Here is a 26,590-nt window from a genome sequence, read left to right on the forward strand (position 1 = left end):
GCTCTGTTCATGCTGGTGTGAAGGAAACTTTCCTGTCCCACCACCCAGGAGGCTCTCTGACAGTCATGTCCCACCACCAGAGACTGTCACTGCGGGTACCAAAGCCCCTTCACCGTGGGCAGCTGCCCCATTCCACCCCCTACACACACCACGCTCAGAGCCACACCAGGTTTCCTCACCAGCTTGTCACTGGCTTTCCCACAGTAGAGTCTCAGGCCTCTGGATCTTTAAAGCACTTTAATCATGGCACAGCAACACAGAAGCAGCTCAGTCTGGGTGCCTCTGAGGAGGTAACCCAAACAACTGGATCCCTGGGATTTTGTGTCCTTCCTGTCCATGCACATGAGGATTGGAGTGTCTTAAGTGTCCAGTCCCCTGGCTGGTGCCACAGGTCCCTGTGCCCTTTGCTGTGCAAGGCTTGGCACCATGCTTGGGACTCCCAGTGCTTCCCCACAACCTGCAGCTCCCACTGCAGCTGCTCCCTGAGCTGTCTGCACTGAATGTATTCCTCCACACTGGAACTATTTCACATTTGCAGGCCCTGTCATGGTGAGTTGACCTAGGGCAGCTCTCAGAGCCCCACTCAGTCACTCCTTCACTCTCACTCTGGAATAGGGCAGGGGTCACAAATAAGATGGAATTGCTCATGAGTCAAGATAAAGACAGGGGAATTACTCACCAATTGTTCTCACAGACAAAACAGACTTGGCACAGGGAAAATCAGTTTAATTTATTGCCTATTGAAAACAGAGTAGGATGATGTAGAACATGCACAAAACTAGAATATTTTATCTTCACACCCCCCCCCCCCCCCCAATAATCTCGGGGTCAATTTAACTCATTCAGAGATTCTCTACCACCTCCTCTCCTCAGGAAGACAGGGAATGGGGGCTGTAGTCAGCTCATAAAAAGTTGTCTACTTCAGTCTTCTCCTGCTCCAGCATGTCTTCCTCCCATGGGCTGCAGTCCTTCAGGACTTTCTTTTCCCAGAGGAACCACAACAGTCGCTGATGAGATGAGCAGTGTCCCATGGTGGGTCCACTGGAGTGCCTGGAACTGGCTTTTCCCAGCATTAGACATCACCAGATTGAGACCCCGCCGGCCTCCAGCTGAAACTCCTGGCCCAGGCACCCCGTACATCTGCCTGTGGGTCACTGCAAGATGAAGCTGTGGCTTCATTCCACACTGCACCTTGCCCAAAACCCACCTTCCTGGGGCTGTAACTGAGCCAGAGTGCCCTGGGAAAAGCCAATCTCATCTCCAGGTCAGGCCAGGAGAGCAGTGACACGGAGCAGGCAATCCTGTCCTTGCAGGCAGTGGGCACAGAGGAACGCAGGGCTGGAGTGGGCCGGGGGCTCAGCACCCCCTGAGCTCCCCGGGGCCGTTCCTGCCTGGCTGTTTGGGGGTCAGGGACCAGCCCTGGTGAGTTCTCACAGAGCTATCAGCCAGACAGGGATACAGCCCATAATACACCACACAGCACAGGGCCACGGCAGAAGTAAAGGTAAACCAAAATAGAGAAGAAGCTGTTGTTTCATTCAGTCAATTCAATCAGTGAAAATCAAAATGTTTGAGGCAGGTTTGCAGTATGGTTATTGTCCTTTTGCATCCAGTGCCTGTACAAGGCCTAAATGACTTTGCTACTGACAATAATTTAACTCCAAGAGCTGTTTTGATTAAATGCAAATATAAATTCATTTGCCTCATAATAATATTAGTTTTAAGAATTTGAAATGGATATTCTTAACATCTAAGTTGAACTTCTCTGCAATCTATACTGCCTGGAGAGTTGCAATGAAAATTAATTGAACTTGTTTTCTCTAAAGATATTTTGCATGAGCTCCAGCTTTTTTTTCAGTTTCTACCTTATGCAAGGCTTGCACTTCACACAGGAGAGAATTCTAAGCAGTGTCTTTTCCATCTTGGGATTGCTGAAAATCAGAATAAGGGAATGAACACCTGGAAAAGCACGTTGAATTAAGCAACTAAGAAATATCACATGATTTTGGTTCTTAAGTGAATAAATTAGAGTCAAGATCAAAAACATAAAGTTGATGCTGTACATCACTAAGAAGGAGAGAACAGATTTCATGGCTCTGATGTGGGCATCCATGCTGAGGTCCTTCATGGAGTTTTTCTGCATCATGCACTTGTGTCTCCAGAGAGAAAAGAGAAGGAAAAGAGCAGAAAAGATGACTGCCATGAAAGCAGTAGTATGTAAAAAGCCAGTGAGAAAATAAATAGGGAAAAAATGTTCCTCTATTCCATTAGTTGCTCTCCAAAGTTTTTCTTGGCAGGTAAAATTGAAGGTTTTACAGATAGCTTTATCAATTGTGTTGTAGACAAGAATTCCAATAATCAGGGAGAAGATCACTGACCCCAACAGAACCCAGGGCACCATCCTGTCAATTTTTACCTTCAGGCAGACAAAGAACATGTTCCTGAAATTGGCAATTTTTATACAATAAAAAACACAAAGAAAGGCAGAAACCCACAAGTTGGAACTATTAAAAAAGCTGTAAGAACCTTGAAGGAGTTGAAGTATGGGATGAACCAGAAGGCAATAGGGGAAAATATTTGAGACAAAGTCATATATCCATGAGAAACACAAATAGCAAAACCTGGAGCATCCCAGCAGCAGCAAGATCTTCTCATTAGAGTTCAGGGTTTTCTTTTTGACCCAGGTAATGCAAAGCACACAAATGATGAAAGCATTTATCCACATGCCAGCAAACACCTCCAGGGAGATGATGGCCACAGTTGTGACCCCATATGAAGTGACATTGGATGTCTGGGAAGAGTGACAAGCTTCCATGCTGCGAGCTGGGGAGCAGAGCTGTGCTGGCCAAGGGGCTGTGGCAGCAGAGCCTGAGGCCGGTCAGTGGCTGCTGTTGTGGAGTGTCAGGGGTGGCAAGAGGAGCTTGAGAGAGCTGCTGCTGCTGCTGCTCTGGGCAGCAGGGCAGGTGCAGGGATGTAAATGTGCTGGGTATCCCCTTACCCGGGGCCAGTGTCACTCTTGATTATTTGAATGTTGGTTTTGTGGGGTGTGTTGGGTGAGACAAACAGCAGAGATGTTTTTCTGTGGTGGAGAGTTCTGTGATTTTGAGACTGATCCCTGTTTGATCAGTGTCAGGCCTGAGGATCTGGGTTCTTCTGTCCCTTCTTTACCTATGATGATCGTGCAGAGCCCTGGCTGTGCTCAGCAGGTCAGGGGACTCACTGTCCTTCTTAGTCTGAGAGTCTGGGTGCTGCAACCTTCAACCTAGATGCTGGAATAGTGGAGTTTATTTTGATCCTTCACAGTCATTGAAATCTATGTTTGGTTTACCAATGGTATTCCCTTAAGAGTAAGTGAAGGGCCACTTAGTGGGGCAGGTGAAGGGAGCCTCATAAAGTAAAGCTGGAATTTTTGCAGCTTTAATTTGCAGCATATGGAGGAAAAGAGTAAAAATCAGTACAAGTCCCTGTGCCAGAGTTCCAATCTCATCTGCTGGGAAAGTGAAGGGTTTTAAAGGTGGTACCATGCTGGATTTCCTCCACACTGCAATTCCCTAAAGCTTCCAAATTAATTTATACCCTGAAAGCTGTGAGGTTCTGCCAGACAAGTTGTGTTAAGCTCTGTAGGGCATGGACTGCCCATGCACTCCGTGTTAGTACAGGACCTGTTACATTAGGCCTTGCACATCAGGACCACAGTAACCAAGGAGATCTCATCCGATGCTCTGGTGGAACCAGGAAAAATGAAACCTCAACAAAGAGCTCTATGGCTACAGGAAATGAACCACCAGCATTTTCTGTCTTCCAAATGATGATAGCCATGATTTCTGTGGGGTATAAGAGCCGGCAGTATGTTACACGAATATTCATATCACAATATCCTAATTGCATTATTTTTGTCGATCATAAAGTCTTGGAATGTGACCCAGAGCAGTTTTCCATACCATGTCAGCACTGGGCAGCCACTCTCATTGACTTCTGACATCTCTCATGTGTCAGCTTCCCTGGGCTGGGCACATCCTGCATCTGTCCCCATGGGCTGTGCAGGGCGGCTGTGCTGATGGACACCCTGTCCCCTCCAGTGCCAGCTGAGTGGGGCTGGTGCACAGGACAGGGATTCTGAGCTGGGTGTCACATTCTCAGGGGTTTCAGGGGATGCAAGGAGGGACCCCTGTGTGGTTTGCTGGGGCTGTGGTGTTTTGTGTGGTAACATCTGCAAGGTGCTGGATTTTCCTGCTAAGTCTTGCGGTATGTGAGGTTGTGAGGGATGGATGTTGCACTGCATGTAGGGAATAAGATGGATCTTCCAGGGCTTTCCTGTGAAAGTGGTCAGGGATGTTCATGAGCAGCAGCAGGGGAAGAAGGGAGGTGTGGCTGTTCCTGTCCTTTCAAGGCCTTTCACAGGGGAGATGTGTCCAGAAGAGATGCTTACCATGTGCCTTTGGACCTGAGCTGGTGGCAGAATTGACCAATTCAGGTTCTGTTTTGTATATGCTGGCACTATTTCGTGTTTCACCTGCTGTGATGGGTTGACCTCAGGCAGCTGCCAGAACTCCTCCCATCTCTTCCTTCTCTCACACCCACAGGCCGGGCAGGGGTGAAAAACAGGATGGAAAAATTCATGGTTTGATGCGGCTTTCGGGGGTCACTTGCGGCTGTCCCCCGTCCCTCCCCGGCCCCCCGGGACCCCTCCGGCTAGCTGTCCCCTCAGGGGACCGGGGTTTGCCGCGGTCCCGCTGCACTGGGCTCACCAGACAGCGGCTGGGTTAGCACGGTCCGAGCGGCGGTGCGCCTCGGTCGCCGCAAGGAGTCGAGATAAAGAGACGAAGAGAGGTCAGTTGTGTGCAGTCCAGAAAGATTGTATTGCCTGAACAGTTGCAGGGACAAAAGACACTGGGCTACTGCCCAGATACAGTTTTATACAGCAAAATTAAGAGATAAGGTCTAAACAATAGAGACAGTGTTCAGCATGGGCTCATCAGAGTCACCCCAGGGGTCAGGTCCAATGGGAACTGCTCAGGGGTGGGGAGAAGGGGATTTACAGAAAGGTGCTGAAGCGAAACTTCCCCGAAACAATGGGGCATACATAAATGTATCTTTCCCTCATACCTAAATGTATCTTTTCCTCAGCTTCCAACTCCCCAAGGCCTTTCTAAATCCCTTCCTCCACACTACCACGCTAGCGTGATAGCAACAGTTTGAGATTAAGGCAGGGAGATCACTCACCAGTTACTGTCATGGACAAACTGTATTTGACATCAGGAAAATTAATTTATTGAAATATAGAAAATAGAGTAGGATAGTGAGGAAGAAATAGAAAACTTGATCGCACTGCCTCCACCACCCTTTCATCCAAGGCTCAACTTCACTCCATCATCCCCAGCTCCTCCACCTCCCCCACAACAGCAGCACAGAGGCAAATCCAATAGGGGCTACAGTCAGCTCTTAACAAGTTGTCTCCTTCACTCCTGACTCCTCAAGCTGTTTCCCTGATCGAGAGCAAAGCCTGTTAGCTGGTGTTCCACTGAGCCAGAGTGCGCTGGGAAAAGCCAATCTCATCTGCAGGTCAGTCCAGGAGAGCAGTGACACGGAGCAGCAATCCTGTCCTTGCAGGCAGTGGGCACAGAGGAACGCAGGGCTGGAGTGGGCCGGGGGCTCAGCACCCCCTGAGCTCCCCGGGGCTGTTCCTGCCTGGCTGTTTGGGGGTCAGGGACCAGCCCTGGTGAGTTCTCACAGAGCTATCAGCCACTGCCAGACAGGGATACAGCCCATAATACACCACACAGCACAGGGCCACAGCAGAAGGAAAGGTAAACCAAAATAGAGATAAACCTATGTATTGCAGCCATTTCATTCAATGAATACCAAAATATTTGTGGAAGGTTGTCAGTATTGTTATTCCATTTTTTTTGCAGCCAGTTTGTGTACCAGTGTTGGATATTTTTCTGTTCCATTAGGAGTATAGAAATTTGGCAGAAAGTAAAGCCCTTGCTGGTCCTCAGAGATCAAAGGGTATGGGTGCAGCTCAGCTTAATTTCTGATTATGGCAAATTCACCACATAAATCTTGTCATGTTCAGTAAGAACTTTCAGAGTCACAGAATCACAAATAATGCATTTTATTGTAGACATAAAAATTTAGAATTGCCACTAATAAATACACTCATTGGATTAGCTCTAAATATATTTAGAAAAAGAAAAAGAAAAAACAGAAGAGCAATGGGTAATTCATTAAGCTCAACTTCACCATCAGCTGGGCCTGTGAACAGACTTTCACCAGGGTACAATCTGACACAGTTGAAAGAGCAAATCTTTAAAAAGAGGTGTTCCCTGCCTTGGGGAGGAGAGTGAACCAATCCTGTTGTCCTGTCTGCACAGTGGGGTCATATTCTCCTCCTCTGCCAGGGAGGATTTCAAATGCCAAATCTATACTTTTGGGAGAAGTGCAGGTGAAGCTGTAGTCAGAATACCTTATTGCTGCCATGGTAAATGGTGGTGGGCAGCCAACTGCTATGGAGATGAGGGATATCCAGGGTTCAACTGCAAAGGCTGTGAGTCTTGGGCAGAGGCTGAACACTTAATTAGCATCACCCCACTGGGCTCAGGCAGAGGTTAAGGGCCTCTGCCTGATGATCCATCCCCCCACCTACAGACTCGCATGTCCACATTAATCCCTTAACAACACAGGGGCTTAGGCATCATTCTTACCATCAGGGCTAAATGACTTTGTTAACAACAAAAATTTATTTCAAAGATTTAGCTAAATCTAAAAATGATAATAATGTATTTAGCTCACAATAATTTAGCTCAATAGATATGAATGAAGTTTTATTAACTTGGATGTTGAAGACTGATCATCAGTATCATCTACACTACCTGGAGAGCTGCATCAGAAATTCAATTACTTGTTTCCTACAGTAAAAGATCAACATTTTGCATGGGCTCCAGCTTTTATCACAGTTCCTACTTTGTGAAAAACTTGCACTTCACATAGGAGAGAATCTTCAGCAGTGCCTTTTCTAGCTTGGGATTGCTGAAAATCAGAATAAGGGAATGAATACCTGGAAAAGCACACAGATATATGGATATAAGTATCGTGGTATTTTCATTCATCATGGAATAAATTATTGACAAGATCAAACATACAAAGTTGATGCTGTACATCACTAAGAAGGAGAGAATAGATTTCATGGCTCTGATGTGGGCATCCATGCTGAGGTCCTTCATGGAGTTTGTCTGCATCTTGCACTTGTGTCTCCAGAGAGAAAAGAGAAGGAAAACAGCAGAAAAGATGACTGCCGTGAATGAAGCAGCATATCCAAAGCCAGCGAGAAAAAAAGATGAGAAAAAATGTTTATCCATTGTGATTCTTGCTTCCCAAAAATTTTCTTGGAAGGTGAAAGTGAAGTTGCTACTCTGCAGAGTTTCAGTGATGTCATAGATAACAATGCAACTTGCCAAGGCTAAAATCCCTGACCCCAACAAGAGCCAGGGCACCATCCTGTCAATTTTTACTTTCAGGTAGATGAAGAACCTGTTCCTGAAATTGGCAATTTTTATGCAGTAGAAACAACAAAGACAGGCTGAAACCCACAAACTGGAATAATTAAAAAAGGTTGAGGAAGATGCAAGTACTTGAAATATCGGGCGAACATAAAGGCAATTGGGATAAATTATTGAAAGGAAGTAGTTTACCCATGAGAAGCACAAAAAGGAAATCCTGGAGCATCCCAGCAGCAGCAAGATCTTCTCATTAGAGTTCAGGGTTTTCTTTTTGACCCAGGCAATGCAAAGCACACAAATGATGAAAGCATTTATCCACATGCCAGCAAACACCTCCAGGGAGATGATGGCCAAAGCCATGGCCCCATATGAAGTGACATTGGATTGCTGGGAAGAGTGACAAGCTTCCATGCTGCAAGCTGGGGAGCAGAGCTGTGCTGGCCAAGGGGCTGTGGCAGCAGAGCCTGAGGCTGGTCAGTGGCTGCTGTTGTGGAGTGTCAGGGGTGGCAAGAGGAGCTTGAGAGAGCTGCTGCTGCTGCTGCTGCTGCTGCTGCTGCTGCTGCTGCTGCTGCTGCTGCTGCTGCTCTGGGCAGCAGGGCAGGTGCAGGGATGTAAATGTGCTGGGTATCCCCTTACCCGGGGCCAGTGTCACTCTTGACTATTTGAATGTTGGTTTTGGGGGGTGTGTTGGGTGACACAAACAGCAGAGATGTTTTTCTGTGGTGGAGAGTTCTGTGATTCTGATACTGATCCCTGTTTGATCAGCGTCAGGCCTGAGGATCTGGGTTCTTCTGTCTCTTTGTCACCAGTGATGATCACTCAGAGTGGAGTTTGCACTGAGCAAAGCACAGCCAGGGCAGTGAGGTGAGTAATCAAGTCAGGGAATCCTATTCTGAAAAACATTCATATTGATCTGCTCTACCCTTTGTGTTTTGTCTCTTCCTACTAGTCTGTACAGACCAAGAGTATATATAGATATTTTCTAAGTAAAGTAGTTTAGGGCATTATCTTTGTTGCTATCTGATTTTATATACTATTTTAAGTTTTGAATAATACAGGACTAAAAATAAATGGTACACTGATTTTAAAATCAAATGTATCTGTCCTGTATCTTCTTTTACTGGTCCTGAGCTCCAAGTTGACAACATTTCAGACTACATTATAACATGCAATAAAATATTCCACTGGTACCTGAACAATGCCCTGAATGTCCAAAAGCCTGCTTGTTTGTCTCAGCACTATCAGTTTATCTCATAAAAGATTATCTCTCTATGACCTTTGCCAAAACTACTCCAGGCAGGGAATTGTGCTAACAGCTTTCTGCTCTTTCATCCAGGCAGATATTTTTATATATGCTCATATTTTTAATGTACACTTATTCATTCTTTCTATCTAGAATTACAGATATTTGTAATACTTTAAAAGCAGAGCAACCGCTGTGTTTATCTTCTGCTGTGTATTTCAGCTCTGAATGCTGAAGTTGTTAACCTGGAGGCATTTCACAAGTTCAGTCTTTTGTTGATTTCAAGCCCTGCAAAGGTAAACAGACTTACCTAAAAATTGGAAAGGTGGATGGGTAATTTTTTTTTTATTAAAAAATGTGGTTGATGCCAGCTTGATATGAGTGCCAGTTTTTCCAGCCCAGGAGACATTTGTTTTTGTTCTTGCTTTTATGAAGGAAATAAATTTCAGCCACATTTCTGTGTCTGAGTTTATCTGTGTTACAGTGGAGTTACAACCAGTGCAAGCAGATTAATAAAAGGTATTATCTGCATTTAGTGACACGAGGTACTGCCTGTGTCTAGGAATCCAGGGTGGACCTTGCCTGTGGGAATATTGATGCACAGCAGTTTTGGCACTTCATACAAGGTAGTGTAAGAGACCAAAGGGCACCTGCTGTACTTCCCAGAGTGGAAGAGAAGCAGCTTTTCCCATCTCCAAGATTTTCACAGAACTGCAGCCAATGGAATAATGTGCATGTACTGCTCTCCAGGGAAGACAAAATGAAACTGGTGCTGGAGTCCCTCTGCTATGGAGACAGGCTGGGAGCTGGGGCTGCTCAGCCTGGAGAAGAGAGGGCTCCAGGGAGACCTTAGAGCCTAGGGCAGTGCCTAAAAGGCATCCAAGAGACCCCTATGTATATCTATGAAAACAAATAGATGCCCTCAGAATGACTTATCTTTAGACATCTGCTTTAGGTTCTTGAGTTATTTTAAAGTTAAGAGTGCTAAAACCCAAATGTTTTTTAGACAGCTCTACTTTTGTTTCATTTCTTCTGCTTCCTTTCTCACATCCGCTGCCAAACATCTGGAAATATGACCTTGGTGCTTTGTTTTGAGTCTCTTTTCTCACCTCTGAAAACAGCCTTGACATGATGTGTCTTGAGGCATGCTTGTTTTACTTGTAGTAAGACCTGTTCAGCTTAGGTGTCAGCAACAATCATTCCTAAAAGAAAGTGTTGAAGAACATTCATTTGTGTGAGGTGAAGGGTTAGTGCTCTAGGGCCCTTCTTCTCTAAACAAGAAAAGATCTCTGCACTTTTTCCTCTGCAGTGATATCTCTTATGAATAGATTCCGACTTTGATTTGTTTAGAGAAAAATACGTTGCTTAGCTTGAAAGACTGACTTCTTTCTAGGACAGGCCCATTTCCTATTTAAAACCTACTTACTCAAGCTCTCTGCCTTGTGCTGTGGGTAGTGGTGTCATGGCACAAGCCCTTTTCTATCTAATTGCTGAACACAGAGGTGAACATCCTCACATGCATGACTTGGAATTGCAGATGTGAAATTGAAATGGAGGAGCAGGATTCTATGCCTAAGCTAGAGGCACTCAGGCACTCCAGGGCACATGGGGGCTGTGGGAATACTGATGTACAGCAAACTAGAGTTTCATGGAGCCCTTCCTGACCCATGTCCCTGAGAAAGAAGTTAGCAAGATGCAGAACAAGAGTTTATGGTCTGTGAAACCCACCTGGAAGGCCAAGGATTACTGCTGTAAGTGACTGTTCTGAAGGCAGGGAGTGGCAGGTTGTACATGGAGCATTAGATCTGGGGTGGGATCAGGTGAGGAAAGACATTTCAGGGGATTCATAATCATATCTCTTTTACTTCTAATCTTTACAGTGTGGCGTTAATTATTAATTGAAAGCAGAACTGTGCCAAATTCTAATGGCACTGAAGTGCTATAAACCTGGAATAATTCTGCTTAAGAGTAATCTGAAACATTTCTGCTTTTCTCCTGTGCAGTCAAGATCATAATGCTGACAGATAACAAACACAGGGGAAGGAGTCAGCAACTTTGGGCCAGATGGAGAAGCTGTTATGTAAAGCCTGTGTGGGTCTTTCACCTGCTGCACTGAAGACATGAAGATTCCACATTCCTCTCTGCAATGATCTGCCAAGTGGACTTAGGTAGCTGACAGGAGCAATGACATTAGGTGCCATCTAGGAGGAAATCTGTTAGAATAATATTTCAAAGGTGGAAAGTCTGATGCTTATTGGCTGATGCTCCATGGAAAGCCCAGCAACGTGCCCTATATATTGCCAGAGAAGAGAGGGACCAGCTTCTGTTCTCACTGCAAGAATGGGCTCCAGCATCTTCCCACTCTGCCTGACACTTCTGCTGTGCTCTGTCTATGGTTCTCCACTCTCTGTAAGTAAAACCTGATTCCTACAGGCTCCTCTCAGTCCAGAGGCATCTCATACCTTATACTGGTTGTATTCCATTCTTCTCCAGGTGGGACAGCTCTCCAGTGAAGCTGGTAAGTGCTGTGTGAGCTGGTTTGAGTTTTGAAGCATTTCCCTCTACTTGCTGTGAGCCACCACATCCAAACACTTTATGTTTTGACTGTCTTGCAGATGCTGGAGCTGGTGAGGTATTCAAAGACATTCCCCAAATCAACTTGGGTGAGTTCACACCTAAATTCTCGCAAGGCCTGAAAAGTTGTGAGCATTATGGTGAATTTTCAGTGTTGTCAAGGAGACTGATGGCCAGGTAGCTCATGGTAACAAGAGAATTAAAATCAAGTGAGCTCAGAATTACCTTTCTCTCTCTGTGACACCTGAATATTTCCAGAAAGAACTCTGCAGTCTCAACTGCATTTTATGCCCATCTCCATAAGATTTTTATAAAGTGTTGTAAACATGGAAAACAACTTAGATTGGTCACTGTCCAATTGTGTGACTCTTGTCACTGCCTGAGAGCAAGCAGAGCTCATCCAAGCTCTACCTATGACCACGGATAATTGTGCCAACACAAAGGCACTGCCAAGAAGACATTGCTAAGAAGTAAATATTGAATAGAGACTAGAAACTGCTGTTACTTTTATTATTACCTGTAACTCAGTGTAGAGAGGCTGGTCCTTATTTATTTCCTGTAGATGCCCAAGGACATTAACTTTGTATAAGCAGGTTCAATGTGGTTTATGGAATGAAATATATTTGAAATTCATTGACACTATCTTTGATTAAATTCCATTTCAGCTGCTGGACTGGACCTCTTTCAGGGTGATATCTTGCTCCCTGTAAGTAATTAAAAGCTTTCTGTTGCTTGTCCTAATTGTTTCAGCTCATCTCGCTACAGTAGATGCATCACCAACTGTTAATTCCCTTTTCAGAAAGATCAGAGAAATGCCTTAAGAAATGAGGCTTACAGATGGAAGTTCCCCATTCCCTATATTCTGGGTGATGACCTAGGTAATGCAGATACTTTATTCAGATTTTATCTCCAATCCTTATTTGCACTGCAGTCACTGTGATAAAAAATTCACCTTTTTCAGAACTGTTTCAAATTAAAAATATTAAACTTCACTAATAACTACTTATTGTAGTCTTGTTTATATCAAAATTATTTTTCTTTCTTCTACAGCTAACACAGCAAACCACAATTTAGTAAAATTCAATAATTTATCTTTTCATTCATTTTTCCTTTGGTTCCACATGTGTATCTGTATATATTTTGCCCCTCCAAGGTGAACAAACTGCAATGTCTTAAAGGTTCTGTCCTTGTTTTCCAGACCTGAATGCCAAAGGAGTCATTCTCCAGGCATTTGAAATGTTCCGCCTGAAGTCCTGCATTGATTTCAAGCCATATGAAGGAGAAAGAACCTACATTTTCTTTAGCAAACAAGAAGGGTAAGGGTAGTATCAATTTCTGTTTCGTTTTGCTGTGTAGAATCAGCTGGGAACTCATTCCATTTTCTAAAGGTTTGGTGTCAGCAGAGAAAAAGAAGCCACCAGGAAGAGAGTGTATTTTATGTTCTTAGACTAAAACCTTGCAAGCAGCTGCTCCCTCTGCTGTTATTTAGAGGATGAGTTCTGAAGGTGAATCCCAGCCTCTCTGGGTTTTCATCAACTACTTTCACTTTTCCATCTAGGATTCTTTTCCATTTTGATGAAGACCTCCATGTACATCCTTTTAACTTACCAATAATGTGAATGTGAATAGCTAGAATTTAAGTCTGGAAGTTATTAGAAGATGGGAAGAGAAGAGGAGAGGAGAGGAGAGGAGAGGAGAGGAGAGGAGAGGAGAGGAGAGGAGAGGAGAGGAGAGGAGAGGAGAGGAGAGGAGAGGAGAGGAGAGGAGAGGAGAGGAGAGGAGAGGAGAGGAGAGGAGAGGAGAGGAGAGGAGAGGAGAGGAGAGGAGAGGAGAGGAGAGGAGAGGAGAGGAGAGGAGAGGAGAGGAGAGGAGAGGAGAGGAGAGGAGAGGAGAGGAGAGGAGAGGAGAGGAGAGGAGAGGAGAGGAGAGGAGAGGAGAGGAGAGGAGAGGAGAGGAGAGGAGAGGAGAGGAGAGGAGAGGAGAGGAGAGGAGAGGAGAGGAGAGGAGAGGAGAGGAGAGGAGAGGAGAGGAGAGGAGAGGAGAGGAGAGGAGAGGAGAGGAGAGGAGAGGAGAGGAGAGGAGAGGAGAGGAGAGGAGAGGAGAGGAGAGGAGAGGAGAGGAGAGGAGAGGAGAGGAGAGGAGAGGAGAGGAGAGGAGAGGAGAGGAGAGAAGAGGAGAGAAGAGAAGAGAAGAGAAGAGAAGAGAAGAGAAGAGAAGAGAAGAGAAGAGAAGAGAAGAGAAGAGAAGAGAAGAGAAGAGAAGAGAAGAGAAGAGAAGAGAAGAGAAGAGAAGAGAAGAGAAGAGAAGAGGATAAGATTATTGTAATATTTCTTATTGCTTTGACATAGCTCTTCTTTAATGAATGGTCTCTCAAAATCTGAAAGGGTTTTATGCACAGAGATTCAAGTTTTCAAGAACTGAAAGGATTTGTTTCCTACAGCTAAGTATGTTTTGAAAGAAAATGCAGAAAAGCACAAAAATCTTCTCACTGTATTAGCTGTGAATATTACTTTTTTTCCCAGAAGTTCATGTTTCTGCCTTCAGCTCTTCCTTGAGTATCCTATGACACTTCTCTTAAAAGTTTACAAGCACCATGATTTTTGACAAGTCAGCGTTGAAGATCTTAATACTAGATATGTACTTTCATACCTCTGGCAAATGCAAAGCATGGTTGCTCTTAAAAAGGACCAAATGTTGCTGTTCCAAATACTCCTGGGGTCTTTTCTCCAGCCCAATTTATTGCAAAAACACTCAGCCTGTTTTGATGAATTTACTATATCCATGTATATTGTGTGCTTTATGCTTCTTGGCCAAATGGTGGCTGATGCAGGACAAAACTTCTGTGGCTTTCAAAAATGCAGGGTGATCTTCTCTGACACAGAAGATAAGTAATGAAGTGATAGTTTCTGGGGGTTAGTCTGCTTTCAGGCTAGAGTATTTTAGAGTATCAAGGCACATGGTCAGCATCCAAGTAATGATTTATGTGACTCCTTTAATATTAAAAACTTTTATAATCTTACTCTAAATCCGGTGAGCAGATTGAAAAGTTAAACACAGAGAAGAAAACTACTGAACAGAGATTAAGCCTCTGTCTTTCGCAGGTGTTGGTCCATGGTGGGGGACCTGCAGACTGGACAGAACCTCTCAATTGGGTCAGGGTGTGACTACAGAGCAATTGTGGAACATGAGATCCTGCACGCTTTAGGATTTTATCATGAGCAGTCGAGGACAGACCGGGATGACTACGTGAATATCTGGTGGGATGAAATTATTGCAGGTGGGTTTTATCATTCAAGATAGATTTTGCAAAGTGTAGATTTATCAATATCCCATTTTCACTTCTAGATGTAAAGACCTTCCTAAGGATAGAATTTTAGAAAATTTAGAATTTCAGTGGGCCACACCTGAGAACATTGTAATTTAAGAAATTTTGGTGCAACTTCTCTGATAAAGCCTGGACATTGGTGAAGGCCAGAACAGGGAGGCCCTACTTGGAAATCAGGACTTTTATTTCCCCTTGGCTCTTGGAATGCTCTGTTCTCTTATTTTAAACTAATTACTTGCCATCTGTGAATCTGTTTCCTTTAATCATGTAATGTAAATTGTAAACTTATTTAGATTATGAGTTTTGAGATAGTTCTTCTGTAGGCAATGCTCTTTCAAAATCTGAAAGGTTTTTATATTCAGAGATTCCAGCTTTCCTGAAACTGAAAATATTCACTTTGCACATGAAAAAGCCCTTAAAATAATTAGATTGTATGGGAAATATCAAATAGGGTTCTGTCCTGCTCTCTCCTACCCAGGTGTGTCTGCAGGTTCTTGCCTTCAGGTTTAGTATCACCATATTTAGGAGCTTTATGAGTTTCAGCAAACTCTTCACAGTCTCCCTGAGCCCTATACAGTTTTTCCTGTTGTTCTCTGTGAGATCTGATTCTGTATTATATAACAACGATTTATTTGAAGAGGACAAAATAGAAGAGAGGGGGTTCTTTTAATTTTTGATGAAAGGTGCAATTCAAGTCTCTGTAAGAAAACAATTCCAAGCTCTTATATAATCTCAGGCCTTGAACTGAAGATCTTTGTGATTTGCAGAAGGGAGGACAACTGTTAAGCAGAGCAAGTGTAATTACCCACCAGCACAGTCATGTGCTGTTTTGTCTTTGAAAAACAGTGCCAAATATTCTGATAACATTATTTGCGATAGTAAAAGCTGGCAAGCTCTTTTTACTTCTATACCAAAGCATGTGAAATGGCTCCCTCTCTTTGCCCTAGCACACACCTTTCTCTAAGGACAACTCTTTTCACCAAGAAACCATGAGAAACATGTTTCCAAAAGCTATATCAATACAAATATCATATCAATATTGTAAATCTAGGGTAAAAGTATCTTTCTTTTTTCCCCAGAGATTGCTAGGGCATTATTTATTTCAAAGAAGAACCAAACCTGAAGACACTTCCAGGCTGTCATATTTTTTTCCTTTGAGTTTCAGGGCCTCTCCTTCTCCATATATGATCTAATACCTGGAAAATGTTTGCATCAATATTCACAGATTCTGGAATGGAGTACATTAGTCCCTAAACTTAATCCTTCAGGATCATTACTGTTAAACCATTCCTATTAATTCTAATCCATCCTCCTTTATATCCCATTCTTTACAGCTGATTGATGCTCATTTTTGAATTTACTGAAGTCACCTGCTAGAGCACAGAGCTGCAATCCAAAGGCACTGCTTTGTTGTCCAAATGACAAACACAAATATTGCTAAGTTTTAATATTTTGTTGTGAAATAATTTCTTTGGGGTATATAATTTGTGCCTTAGAAAACTGTATCCAAGGGGACATGGTAATGCCGTTTCCTTTCCATTTTCTCTAAAAAGGAAGAATTTTCTGTTCTTTTGCCAGGCCAAGAGCACAATTTTGTGAAGTATGATGACACCTTCATCACTGATCTGAACACCCCCTATGACTACGAATCATTGATGCACTATGAACCCCTTTCTTTTAACAAAAATGAAAATGTCCCCACAATCACAGCAAAGATACCAGCATATAATGGCATAATTGGACAACGTCTAGACTTCAGTGCCATTGATCTGGAAAGACTGAATCGCATGTACAACTGCAGTAAGTCAGAATTTAACCATGGCAAACAATTTTTTTGGTTATACTTGAGCCATGCTGGTTCCCTTCCCTTATATCTCTAAACTCACAAAAACTCTTCTCAAATGTGCTTGAATAAGTATGGGACAGGACCTGTGGTGTGCAGATAAGCACAATCAGTTTATTCCCTTCTCATCCCTTTTTGGCTCTTCTCACTGTCATTATTTTAGTAAAGATTGGTCAAGGAAAGTCAAATCATTCACACTTTTTCTTCCATGCTGCTCCCAGGAGTTCAGACCTGTATTTGTGTTCTGCCTGTGGTGTGTGGGCAGCCTTGTTGTGCTTTTTTGAGGTGAATGCAACCGCACTTTGTCCTCCTTTACTGACATTTGGACTTAATCAGATTATTTTGCACCTGAGATTGGCCGGGTCTAGAGTCCCACACTGTCTAGGTGTTTGCTGAGCTGGTTGAAAATGTTATCACTGATCACTTATTGTTGCTTATGGGAAGTTATTGTCCCCTTGGTGCTGCCAGCAGATGCATCACCTTGAAGGCAAACTCAGCTGAACCAGCCCAAGGTAAATGGGTGGACTGCCTGGAGTGGAAGGACAGAGCTCAGGTTAATCAATGAGAGAACTGCTATGAAGATCAATAACCTCAGCCGAGGCATAGTTAAATACGCCAAGGCTGGCAAAGAGGCATCAAGAGAGTCACCATCTGTCACTGCCACATGGGGCTTATTAACCTTCTGCAAAGAGGTCAAAGATTGTTGTCTTTATCCAGGGAATCCCTCCAGGAATCAAATGTTTCCTCTTTTGAGTCATTTGGCTCACATCTGCTAACGTGAGGGTTGTCTGCTCTACAGGATGGTTATACTACTGTAAACAACCCCCCCCCCCCCCGCCCCCAAAATTAAAGAAGAAATTTTAATGAGCTAGGAGTTCACTCTGAGGTGACCATGTGTGTATTTTTTTTCAGCTTCAACTCACACCTTTTTGGACCAGTGCTCTTTTGAGCTTGAAAACATCTGTGGTATGATCCAGGGCACCAAGCATGACCAAGACTGGGTTCACCAACAGGGCAGTGTGACAGGGCAGGAGGACCACACACTTTCTGGGCGCTGTAGAGGTAAAAGAAAGGAACAAAGCACTTTCTGAACTGAGTTTTCTCCAGGGTTGACTACAACTACAGGGCTCAGAGAAGTTGATAAAGACTCTAGACAGTGTTTGTATTCTCACTCTTACTAAACTTTTTCAGTGTAGTGGAATATTGTCCACACCTGCAAGATCAAAGGGGAGAAAGAACAATCTGAACTAGAGGTTTTTTAAATATAACCGGGTAAACAATTTACTGCAACTTCCAAAGTCTGTGTAAGAGTTATATTACCTCATGATAAGAATCAAACATCACCTGTAGCCACTCATAAATGTTGTGTTTGCAATGCAAATGAGAAGTTCAGCATGTAGAATTCTAGTTCTGGAAGGTAGAAGAAATTTGCAAAGATTTTATGATAGGAGTTCAGGGGTAATTCTTATTTTGATGTGGTAATTTCACCATTTTTCAAAGGAAGACATTCTTAAATATAGAGCAGTAAATCCCAGTCAAGTCACAAGGTGCTAGTTTACAGCTGAGAACAAAGATTAAATCCCAACAGGGAGCTCTGAAAAGCAAGAGCCTAATTTGTCATTGTTTAGACAGGGTAAACTACTACACAATTCCAAGATAAATGTGACTTCTGTGGTAAATTTTCCTCAGTAGAGGGGGAAGGACTCCTGACTTAAAGCACATTCACTTGTGCTTTGTTACTCTTGGGCTTGCTGCACTCGGGAGTTTATTCCCCTCAAGTGACCCACCAACTGGAAATAAAAAATGTTGTTAACAACCTTTATAATTGTTGTTATTAACAACCTTTTATAATGCTGGTAGCCATTGATCAGGCCCAATAATATAACTCAAGAAAACCACCTGATATTTTATAGAAATACATACTTCTAACGCTCAGCTGATTCTTAATTCTTTCTCATCCTGTACAGTATAATTGTAACTGAAAAAAAAATTTAACTGAGCTTTTGACTTTTCCACATAAAATCCAATCTGCCTGAACTGGGCACTTAATGTGCACTTAGGTTTTAGCATCCAGTGACTCAGTACAAAATAAGTATCAATGGTTTATTAAGAGTTAGTGGAGATGGGTGGGTGCCTCTGACGATCTCCCAAGTGTAGAAATGAATTCAATTAGTAGGGAGTGTCTCTCCTTTTTGCACCTCCAAAGAGTCATTGACTCCATCAGGAATTTCTGACATTTTTGAGAACTAGTTCTGCAATCATTTCAAGTGGGGGCAAATTCTAAGTTTCTAACATAAATGGATCCTATTTTCCCATAGACGGTTTTGATATTCTGGGGTTTTGACTTAATGCCAGCTAAACTAAAGGAGAGAAAATGCAGCTTAACATTTAGGGAGTCTGCTGAAATCTGCCAAGGCTGTATTGTAATGGCCATAGGTACTTAATGTTGCCTTTATTTGACTTTCTTATCAAAAATAAGGTAGAGTCTAGATATTTTGGGGATTTGTTACTATAATAATTGCAATGACAGGCTCACAGCCCTGCTTCTCACTTGGAGCAAGAGTGATATTTGGATTTAATACACTTAAAACTAAGTTTAAATAATGGTCAAGTGTCATACATTGCATAGAACAATCTCTAGCAAGGTTTCTGTGGATATGAGTTCAAAACATAGCTACCATGTGGAAGGGAATGAAGATAATTCCCCTGACTGATTAGAGAGATCCTGATAAGCAGCTCAAGACCCTTTACTAACCCTGCAGGAAGCTGCACTGCCTTTACGCAGCTGCAGGTATAACTGTTGGAACAAGATGATCTTAAGATCCTTTCCAACCCAAACCATACTGGGATTCTAAGATATGTTATCTTGGATAAGAGTCCATGGAACTTTCACATAACAGTTAAAAAAAAATTAACTTATTAATTAATCATTGACTAAACTGAATAACTGAAAAGCAACACAATACAGATAAGACATGACAACTTCTTGTAATACCAAGATATGATACGTGTGCAAATAGTGAATCGTTGTAAATATGGGGATAAAAGCAGACACTTCAAAATTAAAGAAAAGAACACTGCAAAAATGTTAATGGGAAATAGAGGAGCAGGATTTCTTAAGTAATTTTCTTATGGTGAGTCACTGAATTTTGAAGTGTTTGGGCAAGCTGTAAAACAAGTCCTTCTGCATGTTCAAGATCAGGACAGTGCTTTGTGTCCAACCCCTGTTTATTATCTTTATTACTGCTACGAAATTATCTTACTCTTTACAAGGTAATATAGCACATGACCGCTAAGATCTCATTTTTAGATTATCTTCAGTATACAAACCAAGTAAAAAAATGTATTTACTAGTTGCTTGTGGTCAACACTGAATTCTCTGCCTCATATATCTCTGACATTCCTGAGGAATCCAAATTCCAATTAGACCAACAAATGCAAAACTGACATGAGCTGACAGCAGTGAGTTCCATATATATGCTGAACTACTACTTCTGTTCTTATCCTGGTCTGTCTTGGATGGTTGTCACATGTCATTTCCTTTATTGTTAATGTTAAGTATTACTCTTTTGTTTGCTAAAAGAGTGCAGATGAAATTGTGAATTTACACCATGCAGCTTTGCAGGAAATGTGTAAACAGGCAGTGACAGACTACCCTTTCTTCCCAGATGCTGGCTACTTCATGTACTTCAACACCAACTCTGGCCAGGCAGATGAGGTGGCAATCCTAGAGTCCCGAATCCTTTATCCAAAGAGAACTCAGCAGTGCCTCCAGTTCTTCTATAGGACCACAGGAAGCCCATCTGACAAGCTGATAATATGGCTTAAAGAGGATGATGGCACTGGGAACATTCGTAAAATGAGGAAAATTAAAACCTTTCAAGGTAATCCTGAAAATAAGATGAATATTTGAGTAGAGAGGAGGAGGAATTGTCTTACTCTGCCCATGAACGCAGAAGACTGGCTCAGAAACCAACAGATTTTCCTGAGTTACCAGAATACCTTACAATACAGCTAAGAATTTTGGTATTACATTATCACATTTAGCAGAGAAACTGTGGGATGTAATAATGTAATTTTGGTGCTTCACAGCAGAAGTCACAACATTCCTAATATTATTTTGCACTCAGTGATTGAAAGGGACCCCAGGCCATGCTGGAGACCAGCTGACTGTGTCTCCACTGGCTGTTATATGATCTAAGAGTGGGCTGCTCAGGTGTAAAATACCTGTGCTCCTCTGCTGTCAATAAGAACTCCAGACTGATTTTTATCTGGATACACACTTTGGGTGATTTGCTAAATAGGACAAACTCAGCCACTGCAGCTCTACATGATTTATGTTGTCAAAACACAAGACCTGCCTACATCAGGCTGCAGCAGCTTGCAGTGAAGGATAAATCCATGAAAAAGTGTCAGGAACACGTTGGGTCATTGGTCCCCATCCTCTTGTTTAATCTTAGCCCTTAGGCTGTTGTCCTTTGTACTGGAGGCTGTCATTCCCTGACATGCAAAGAATTCCTTGTACAAAATGTCCAAAGCATTTAGATGTCAAAACAATGTGGATATATTATAGTCACAATATCAACTTAAGATCTCTGGCCTTCAGGACTCTGTGAGGGGTCCAGTTGTCTAAAAGTGCAGCTGGGATGGAAGGCTAGGGGCAAGTTGCTTCATAATATCTCTAATACCACTGATGGCAATGTTTTTCTTCCCTTTTACCAAAGCGGACAGTGACTCCAACTGGAAAATTGCCCACGTAACCCTCAACGCCCAGAAGAAGTTCCGTTACCTCTTCCAAGGACTGAAGGGCAACCCCAGCTCTTCATCAGGTGGGATTGCCATTGATGATGTGACTCTGACAGAGACCCCCTGTCCCATGGCTGTGTGGGTCATTCGCAACTTCAGCAAAATCCTTGAGAACTCATCCATCAGCATGATTGAAAGCCCCAGGTTTTACAGCCCTGAGGGTTATGGGTTTGGCATCAGCGTGTTTCCCAACTACCCACTCAGCAGCTACGTTCGTGTCACCTTCCACCTGTGCAGTGGGGAGAACGATGCAGTTCTGGAGTGGCCGGCTCTGAACCACCAGGTCACACTCACAGTGCTGGACCAGGACCCCGACGTCCTGAAAAGGATGTCCTCGAGCAAAAGCTTCACCACAAGCAAGGACCATGTTAACTCAGGTAAGCGGTGCCTGCCTGTAGACAAGGACAGCCAAGGAATCTGAGTAAGGGGACTGAGTGTAGGACTCAGAGATGAGAAACTTTGGCCATATTTCCTGATTTGGGACATTTTTTGTGCACATTTTCCTTGTGTGTGACTCAGAATTCCTGCCCTGTGGAAGACTGTATAACAATCAAATTTTTTAGAGCTTGACTCTAAAGATATGTTTTTCCCAAGAGCTGGCAATTCCCATTCTACCTGTGGTTTGTCCATAGGTGACATATCACCACAGGCTGATGGAATGCCAGTGGGGTGCAGTATTCTGTCACTAAACAGTAATTTAAGTTAAAGCTGCATTTTGTAGGATCAGGCAACTTCAACACACTAGTGAACCTCAGTCTACATGGTCTGAATACAGAACATTCACCCTTTCTCATGGATGTGTTAATTCAGAATTGTTCAGCCTGGAGAATGGAAGGCTGAACAATGAGGGGAACTTTATTGTGGCCTTCTAGTATCTGAAGGGAGCCTGCAAGAAAAGAGAGTATTTACAAAAGCACAGAGTGCCAGGACAAATGGGAATTGTCTTCAAACTGAAAGCAGATTTAGATTGGATATTAGGAAGAAATTCTTTACTGTGAGGATGGTGGGGCACTGGAACAGGCTGACCAGAAAAGCTGTGGATGCCCCATCCCTGTAAGGACTCAAGGCCAGGCTGGATGGGGCATGGAGCAACCTGTTTTAGTGGAAGGTGTCCCTGCCAATGGCAGGGGGTTGGAACAAAACGATCTTTTAGGTACCTTCCAATCCAAACTTTTCTATGATTCTATGATAGAAATAAGAATAATAGGACAAAACTCAGTTTGGTACAGAAAAAAATACTACACATGAATCTCCATCCCTTTCTACTTTTTTCTAGTGGAATTTAAGTACATACTTTTTCAGTAGGAGCTTTTAAACCTGAAATATGAATATGTTTAAAAAATCATAGTAATGACAAAAATCAGCTTAATTCTAAACCATAGGTACCTACAAAATGGTACCAGGGAGTGTCCTTATTCTGTCCAGTTTCTGTTTGTTTAGTTCTCAGTGAAAGAGGAGTTGTGGAATTTCAGTGTCCTCACATAGACTAAGAATCCTCATGCAGACCTAACCTGAAGTTCACCTGACACCTTTAGTCTGTCAGTCCTCTGGCTTTTGTTTATGAATTTCAGGCCTGAACTTGCTTTTATATATAAATCCCCTTTAACACAGTAATGCAGGAAAAAGTCATGTCATACTTTGATCTGCACAACTTTGTGGCTCTCATTTTCTCTTTGCAGATAGTGGAAGTATAATATGGGATAAACCATCAATTGCTGGAAGGTTTGATGAGTTGTGCAATTGCTACAGAAGTGTAAACTGGGGGTGGAATAACTTCATATCTCACAGCCAGCTGAGACGGAGAAACTTCCTGAAAAATGATGACCTTATTATTTTTGCAGAATTTAACGGTAAGGACCCCTTTCCTGATTTCCTTAGAAAATAGGCGATTCTTTCAATTTTCATATCTTCAAATAACTCTTAACATCTGTCTCCAAGAGCTCTTCTAATGGAGAGAAACTTTAAAAAGCATTTCTGTGTCCTAGTGTCAAGTTAGTGAGGTTGACTAAAGTGATTGTGAGTTAAGAGGGATCTAAATGGCAGTGGGCTTTGAAATGTGAACTTCTTGGACACCTTTAAGCACCCTGACCAGTAGCTATGTCCATTTCTAAGCACCAAACATACCGAAGGCCATTTGTTCATCTCCAAATAGAGCAGCCTCATAGAACATCACAGATTTGCCTAACTAGTTTCTGCAATTTCAGTATTATTTTCTATCTTGTGCTTTAAATACACAGAACTTGTGGTGGTACAGCAAGAGGTCTGTAAAGGGAAAATGGACAAGGAGCACCCTCTGGTTCAGAAAGCACCCTGTGAGCCCCTGATGTAAGGCATGCTACATATAGCATCATTCACTGATTCTTCCTCCTTTTTTTAAAGATATAATTCATCTCAATAACACTGAAGTTCCTGTGAAACCTGTGCAATCTGCCCTCACGGAAGGCCTCGTTCTTGAAAGGCGGAAGAGAGAAGCCCAGGACGTGGAGCCCATCCAAGACCAGCTGCCTTATCTGCCAGACCCGTGTGACCCGAGCCCTTGTCAGAACGATGGAGTCTGTGTGAATGTGAAAGGAAAAGCAAGCTGCAGGTACCACAGACCTCCTCCCTCCTTGCCCTGGCTTTCTTCTGCCAGTGAGGCAGCTAAAAAGTACTCAGAGCTACAGACCTCAGAGGTCTAAACCATCATGTCTTCAAGGAAGAGCAGAAACTAAATACTTTACCACAGTTGCTAGTTCCTACCAGCAACCAGGAGGGCAGGTTTCATTGCAAAAAGCAGAGAAGCCCCATTCTGTGGTGCTTCCAGGGTGTGGAAATAGCCTCCTAACAAGGTAGGAATGTTGTGACCTGAGCCACTCCAATGGGAACTGCTCATCTGGGACAGGGAACGTGAGGACTTCGGGGTGAGGGCATGACAAGGCTCCTGATTCACTGAATCTGTGTTTTGTTATCCCAGGTGCCCATCAGGACGAGCCTTCTTCTTCACCGGAGAGAGGTGTCAGTCAAGGCAGGTCCATGGGAACATCCTGGGAATGCTGATTGGTGGAATTGCTGGAACCATTGTCTTAACTATCGTCCTCATTTCCATGATGGCTAGAAGATAAAGAACTGCAGGGGGCACAAATTATAACCTGGTTCATAAGACACCCATTTTCAGTGAAAAATGATGAATGTAACTTGGAGAAAACCAGTCATCATATGGATGCAAAGCTCTGCCAACAGCTTGGCAGCAATCTGTTTTTTTCTGAGGGATGTGGCAGTTGAAGTGTGTCATGTAGAGCTGCTGATGGTGAAAATTCATACCCTCCCTTTCTTGTGTGTATTTTCAAAGTTTTGTTTCTTCATCCCATAGCAAGCAGAAGTGTTGAGAGCCTATTCATTTACTCTCAGCCAAGGTTCAAACTTAGATTAAATAGCTGGTTGAACCTCTCATAACACTGTTAAAAATCACACCAAAGCACCTGTATTAAGATTCTGGAAATGTTCCTACAAAAATTGCTCAAGAATCCTAAAGGGTACAGATACTTATGTAGGTCACTACATCATCACTCACCTTCCCTGGAGCTGTGCTGGAGTACTTACACTAATTAGTTATTACACAGAATTCATAAACTCTTGCACATACCACCTTGTCCATACCAACCCATCACAAGTTCTTCTCACTGTATAGAACACCCCAAAGTTCCAGGAACAGCTTCACCACTGGCAAACACAGGCCTGGTTCCCTGACAATCAAACAGAACTGTACCATCTGGCTGCAGTATTTGATATTGACCTCAAATCTAAATCTTCATGATTCTACCACATTGTACATTAAATTTTGAAACATTTGTGTGCATTATATATGCTTTTCAGGTTCTTCTCAAGACAGGAGTCCTGCCTTTAAAGGTGTACAGGCTTGAAATAAATGGTTCCACAAATGTAGTATTAGAGCAATAATTTATAAAACCATTCATCCTGCCTGGCACATGATGATTTATATTCACTATAGAGCTTATTCTCTGAGTCCTTCAAGTGTGTTTCTCCTCTGAGAGAAGACCCAAACATACAGACTTAACACAAGGCACTCCTTGCATTCTTAACATTACTTTGCATTAAATAAATGCAGTCCCCTCTGTGGCAGAGGGCAGCAACCATCTCTGTCTTACCACATTACATATCAAAGGAAAAAAAATATTGTTAAGGGCATAAAGCTTCCTTTTCTTCAAAAAATTGCCACATGGAGCTTTCAGTCTTTCCATCTGAAAGAAGACCATGCAGGAATCATCACGGTCTTCATTTATGTGAGTCAAAAGCGAAGATCTGAAATGGGCTTCTCAGTTGGAATTTTTTAGTTCCAGAAAGTCTTAAATAGAAAGTGGAAACCACTACGGCCTTTCCAGACTCTAATACAAGGGCAGGAGAGAAGCCGTGAGGTATTTGTGTATCTACACAGGCCTTTTGGGTCATTTGGAGAGTTCATTGGAGAAATACCAAATCCACTGGACAACAACTGTGTGAAGCACTGCAGTTTATCTCTCAGTACTGCACAGTGCTAAGCACCCACTTAAGGGCTGACAATTCTTCACTCCCAATGTCCTTTCTTGCACATGAAGGCTTCAAATCATTGTCGTCTCTTCTGGGATTGGCAAACCTTGTAAAATTCCATGTCTCTCAGCTTCCCTGCCGTACACATTAACCAGAAATGATTATTCCAGAAGAATTCACCAAGGCACAATTTAGTCAAAATGAAGCAGTCCACTCCCTGGTGACTCCCAGGTACTTTTTGTGTGTGTCTTGGAAGAGTCCTTTCAGAGTTACGTGATTTAGCATTGGCAGTGCTTCAGTTAAGCAAGGAATATGCCTTGGAAGTATTTTCAGTGGAAGAGGTGGATGGGTCTGAAGAAGATACTCTGTATTTGCCTGCAAAACAAAGCACAGGGGTTAGACAAGGACGGAGAGCCTGGGATGTTGTCACTGCAAAGTAAGGACAGTGACTGCTGTGCTGGTGGCCGAGGTGGCTCTGCCCTGGCACTACCTGGATTACAGCAATACCACAGAATTCACCGTGTTTGGTGACACAGCCAGGACGTGTCAGCTTGAATTGCCAACCGTGTCACAGAGCAATGATTTTCTCACACAAATTGAGGCACTTAGTGCTTCTCCCGGAGCACAGGGACACATCCAGAACACAACACATCCACAGGCTCCTGAGATGAACTCCAGCTCCTTCCCTCTTAGGGCCACAAGGCTCTAAACTAAGACCCAAGTGTCATTGTTCTCTGAACAATGTGTGAATACAAAAATTGGACATTTAGAAATTA

General features: G+C 43.0%; 4 protein-coding genes across 8 annotated transcripts in view; 1 reads left to right on the forward strand and 3 right to left on the reverse strand.

Moving 5' to 3' along the window:
• Positions 1–1,788: 1,788 nt before the first annotated feature.
• On the reverse strand, positions 1,789–2,880 carry LOC105759124 (taste receptor type 2 member 9-like). Its single transcript, XM_012572919.5, has one exon. The coding sequence runs from the start codon at positions 2,813–2,815 to the stop codon at positions 1,862–1,864; it is 954 nt and encodes a 317-aa protein (XP_012428373.4). The 5' UTR covers positions 2,816–2,880; the 3' UTR covers positions 1,789–1,861.
• A 3,913-nt stretch (positions 2,881–6,793) lies between these two features.
• LOC105759119 (taste receptor type 2 member 9-like) lies at positions 6,794–7,985 on the reverse strand. The gene has a single exon (XM_012572905.5). The coding sequence runs from the start codon at positions 7,908–7,910 to the stop codon at positions 6,960–6,962; it is 951 nt and encodes a 316-aa protein (XP_012428359.4). The 5' UTR covers positions 7,911–7,985; the 3' UTR covers positions 6,794–6,959.
• Positions 7,986–10,800: 2,815 nt separating this feature from the next.
• On the forward strand, positions 10,801–25,211 carry MEP1A (meprin A subunit alpha). Its single transcript, XM_072926294.1, has 14 exons — positions 10,801–11,151; positions 11,236–11,260; positions 11,358–11,405; positions 11,982–12,022; positions 12,116–12,194; positions 12,515–12,632; positions 14,418–14,593; positions 16,220–16,441; positions 17,397–17,546; positions 20,153–20,368; positions 21,209–21,667; positions 22,970–23,140; positions 23,670–23,877; positions 24,244–25,211. The coding sequence occupies exons 1-14, from the start codon at positions 11,011–11,013 to the stop codon at positions 24,389–24,391; spliced, it is 2,202 nt and encodes a 733-aa protein (XP_072782395.1). The 5' UTR covers positions 10,801–11,010; the 3' UTR covers positions 24,392–25,211.
• The window catches only part of ADGRF5 (adhesion G protein-coupled receptor F5), a 41,008-nt gene continuing 39,627 nt past the window's right edge, over positions 25,210–26,590 (reverse strand). For all 5 annotated transcript variants that reach the window (XM_030269947.4, XM_030269948.4, XM_030269949.4 and 2 more), the window contains one exon: positions 25,210–26,189. In XM_030269947.4, coding sequence (XP_030125807.4) covers positions 26,110–26,189 — 80 coding nt within the window. In that variant the 3' untranslated portion in view covers positions 25,210–26,109. The remainder of the gene's footprint in view (positions 26,190–26,590) is intronic.

The sequence above is a fragment of the Taeniopygia guttata genome, chromosome 3 (assembly GCF_048771995.1).
Source record: "Taeniopygia guttata chromosome 3, bTaeGut7.mat, whole genome shotgun sequence".
NCBI lineage: Eukaryota > Metazoa > Chordata > Aves > Passeriformes > Estrildidae > Taeniopygia > Taeniopygia guttata.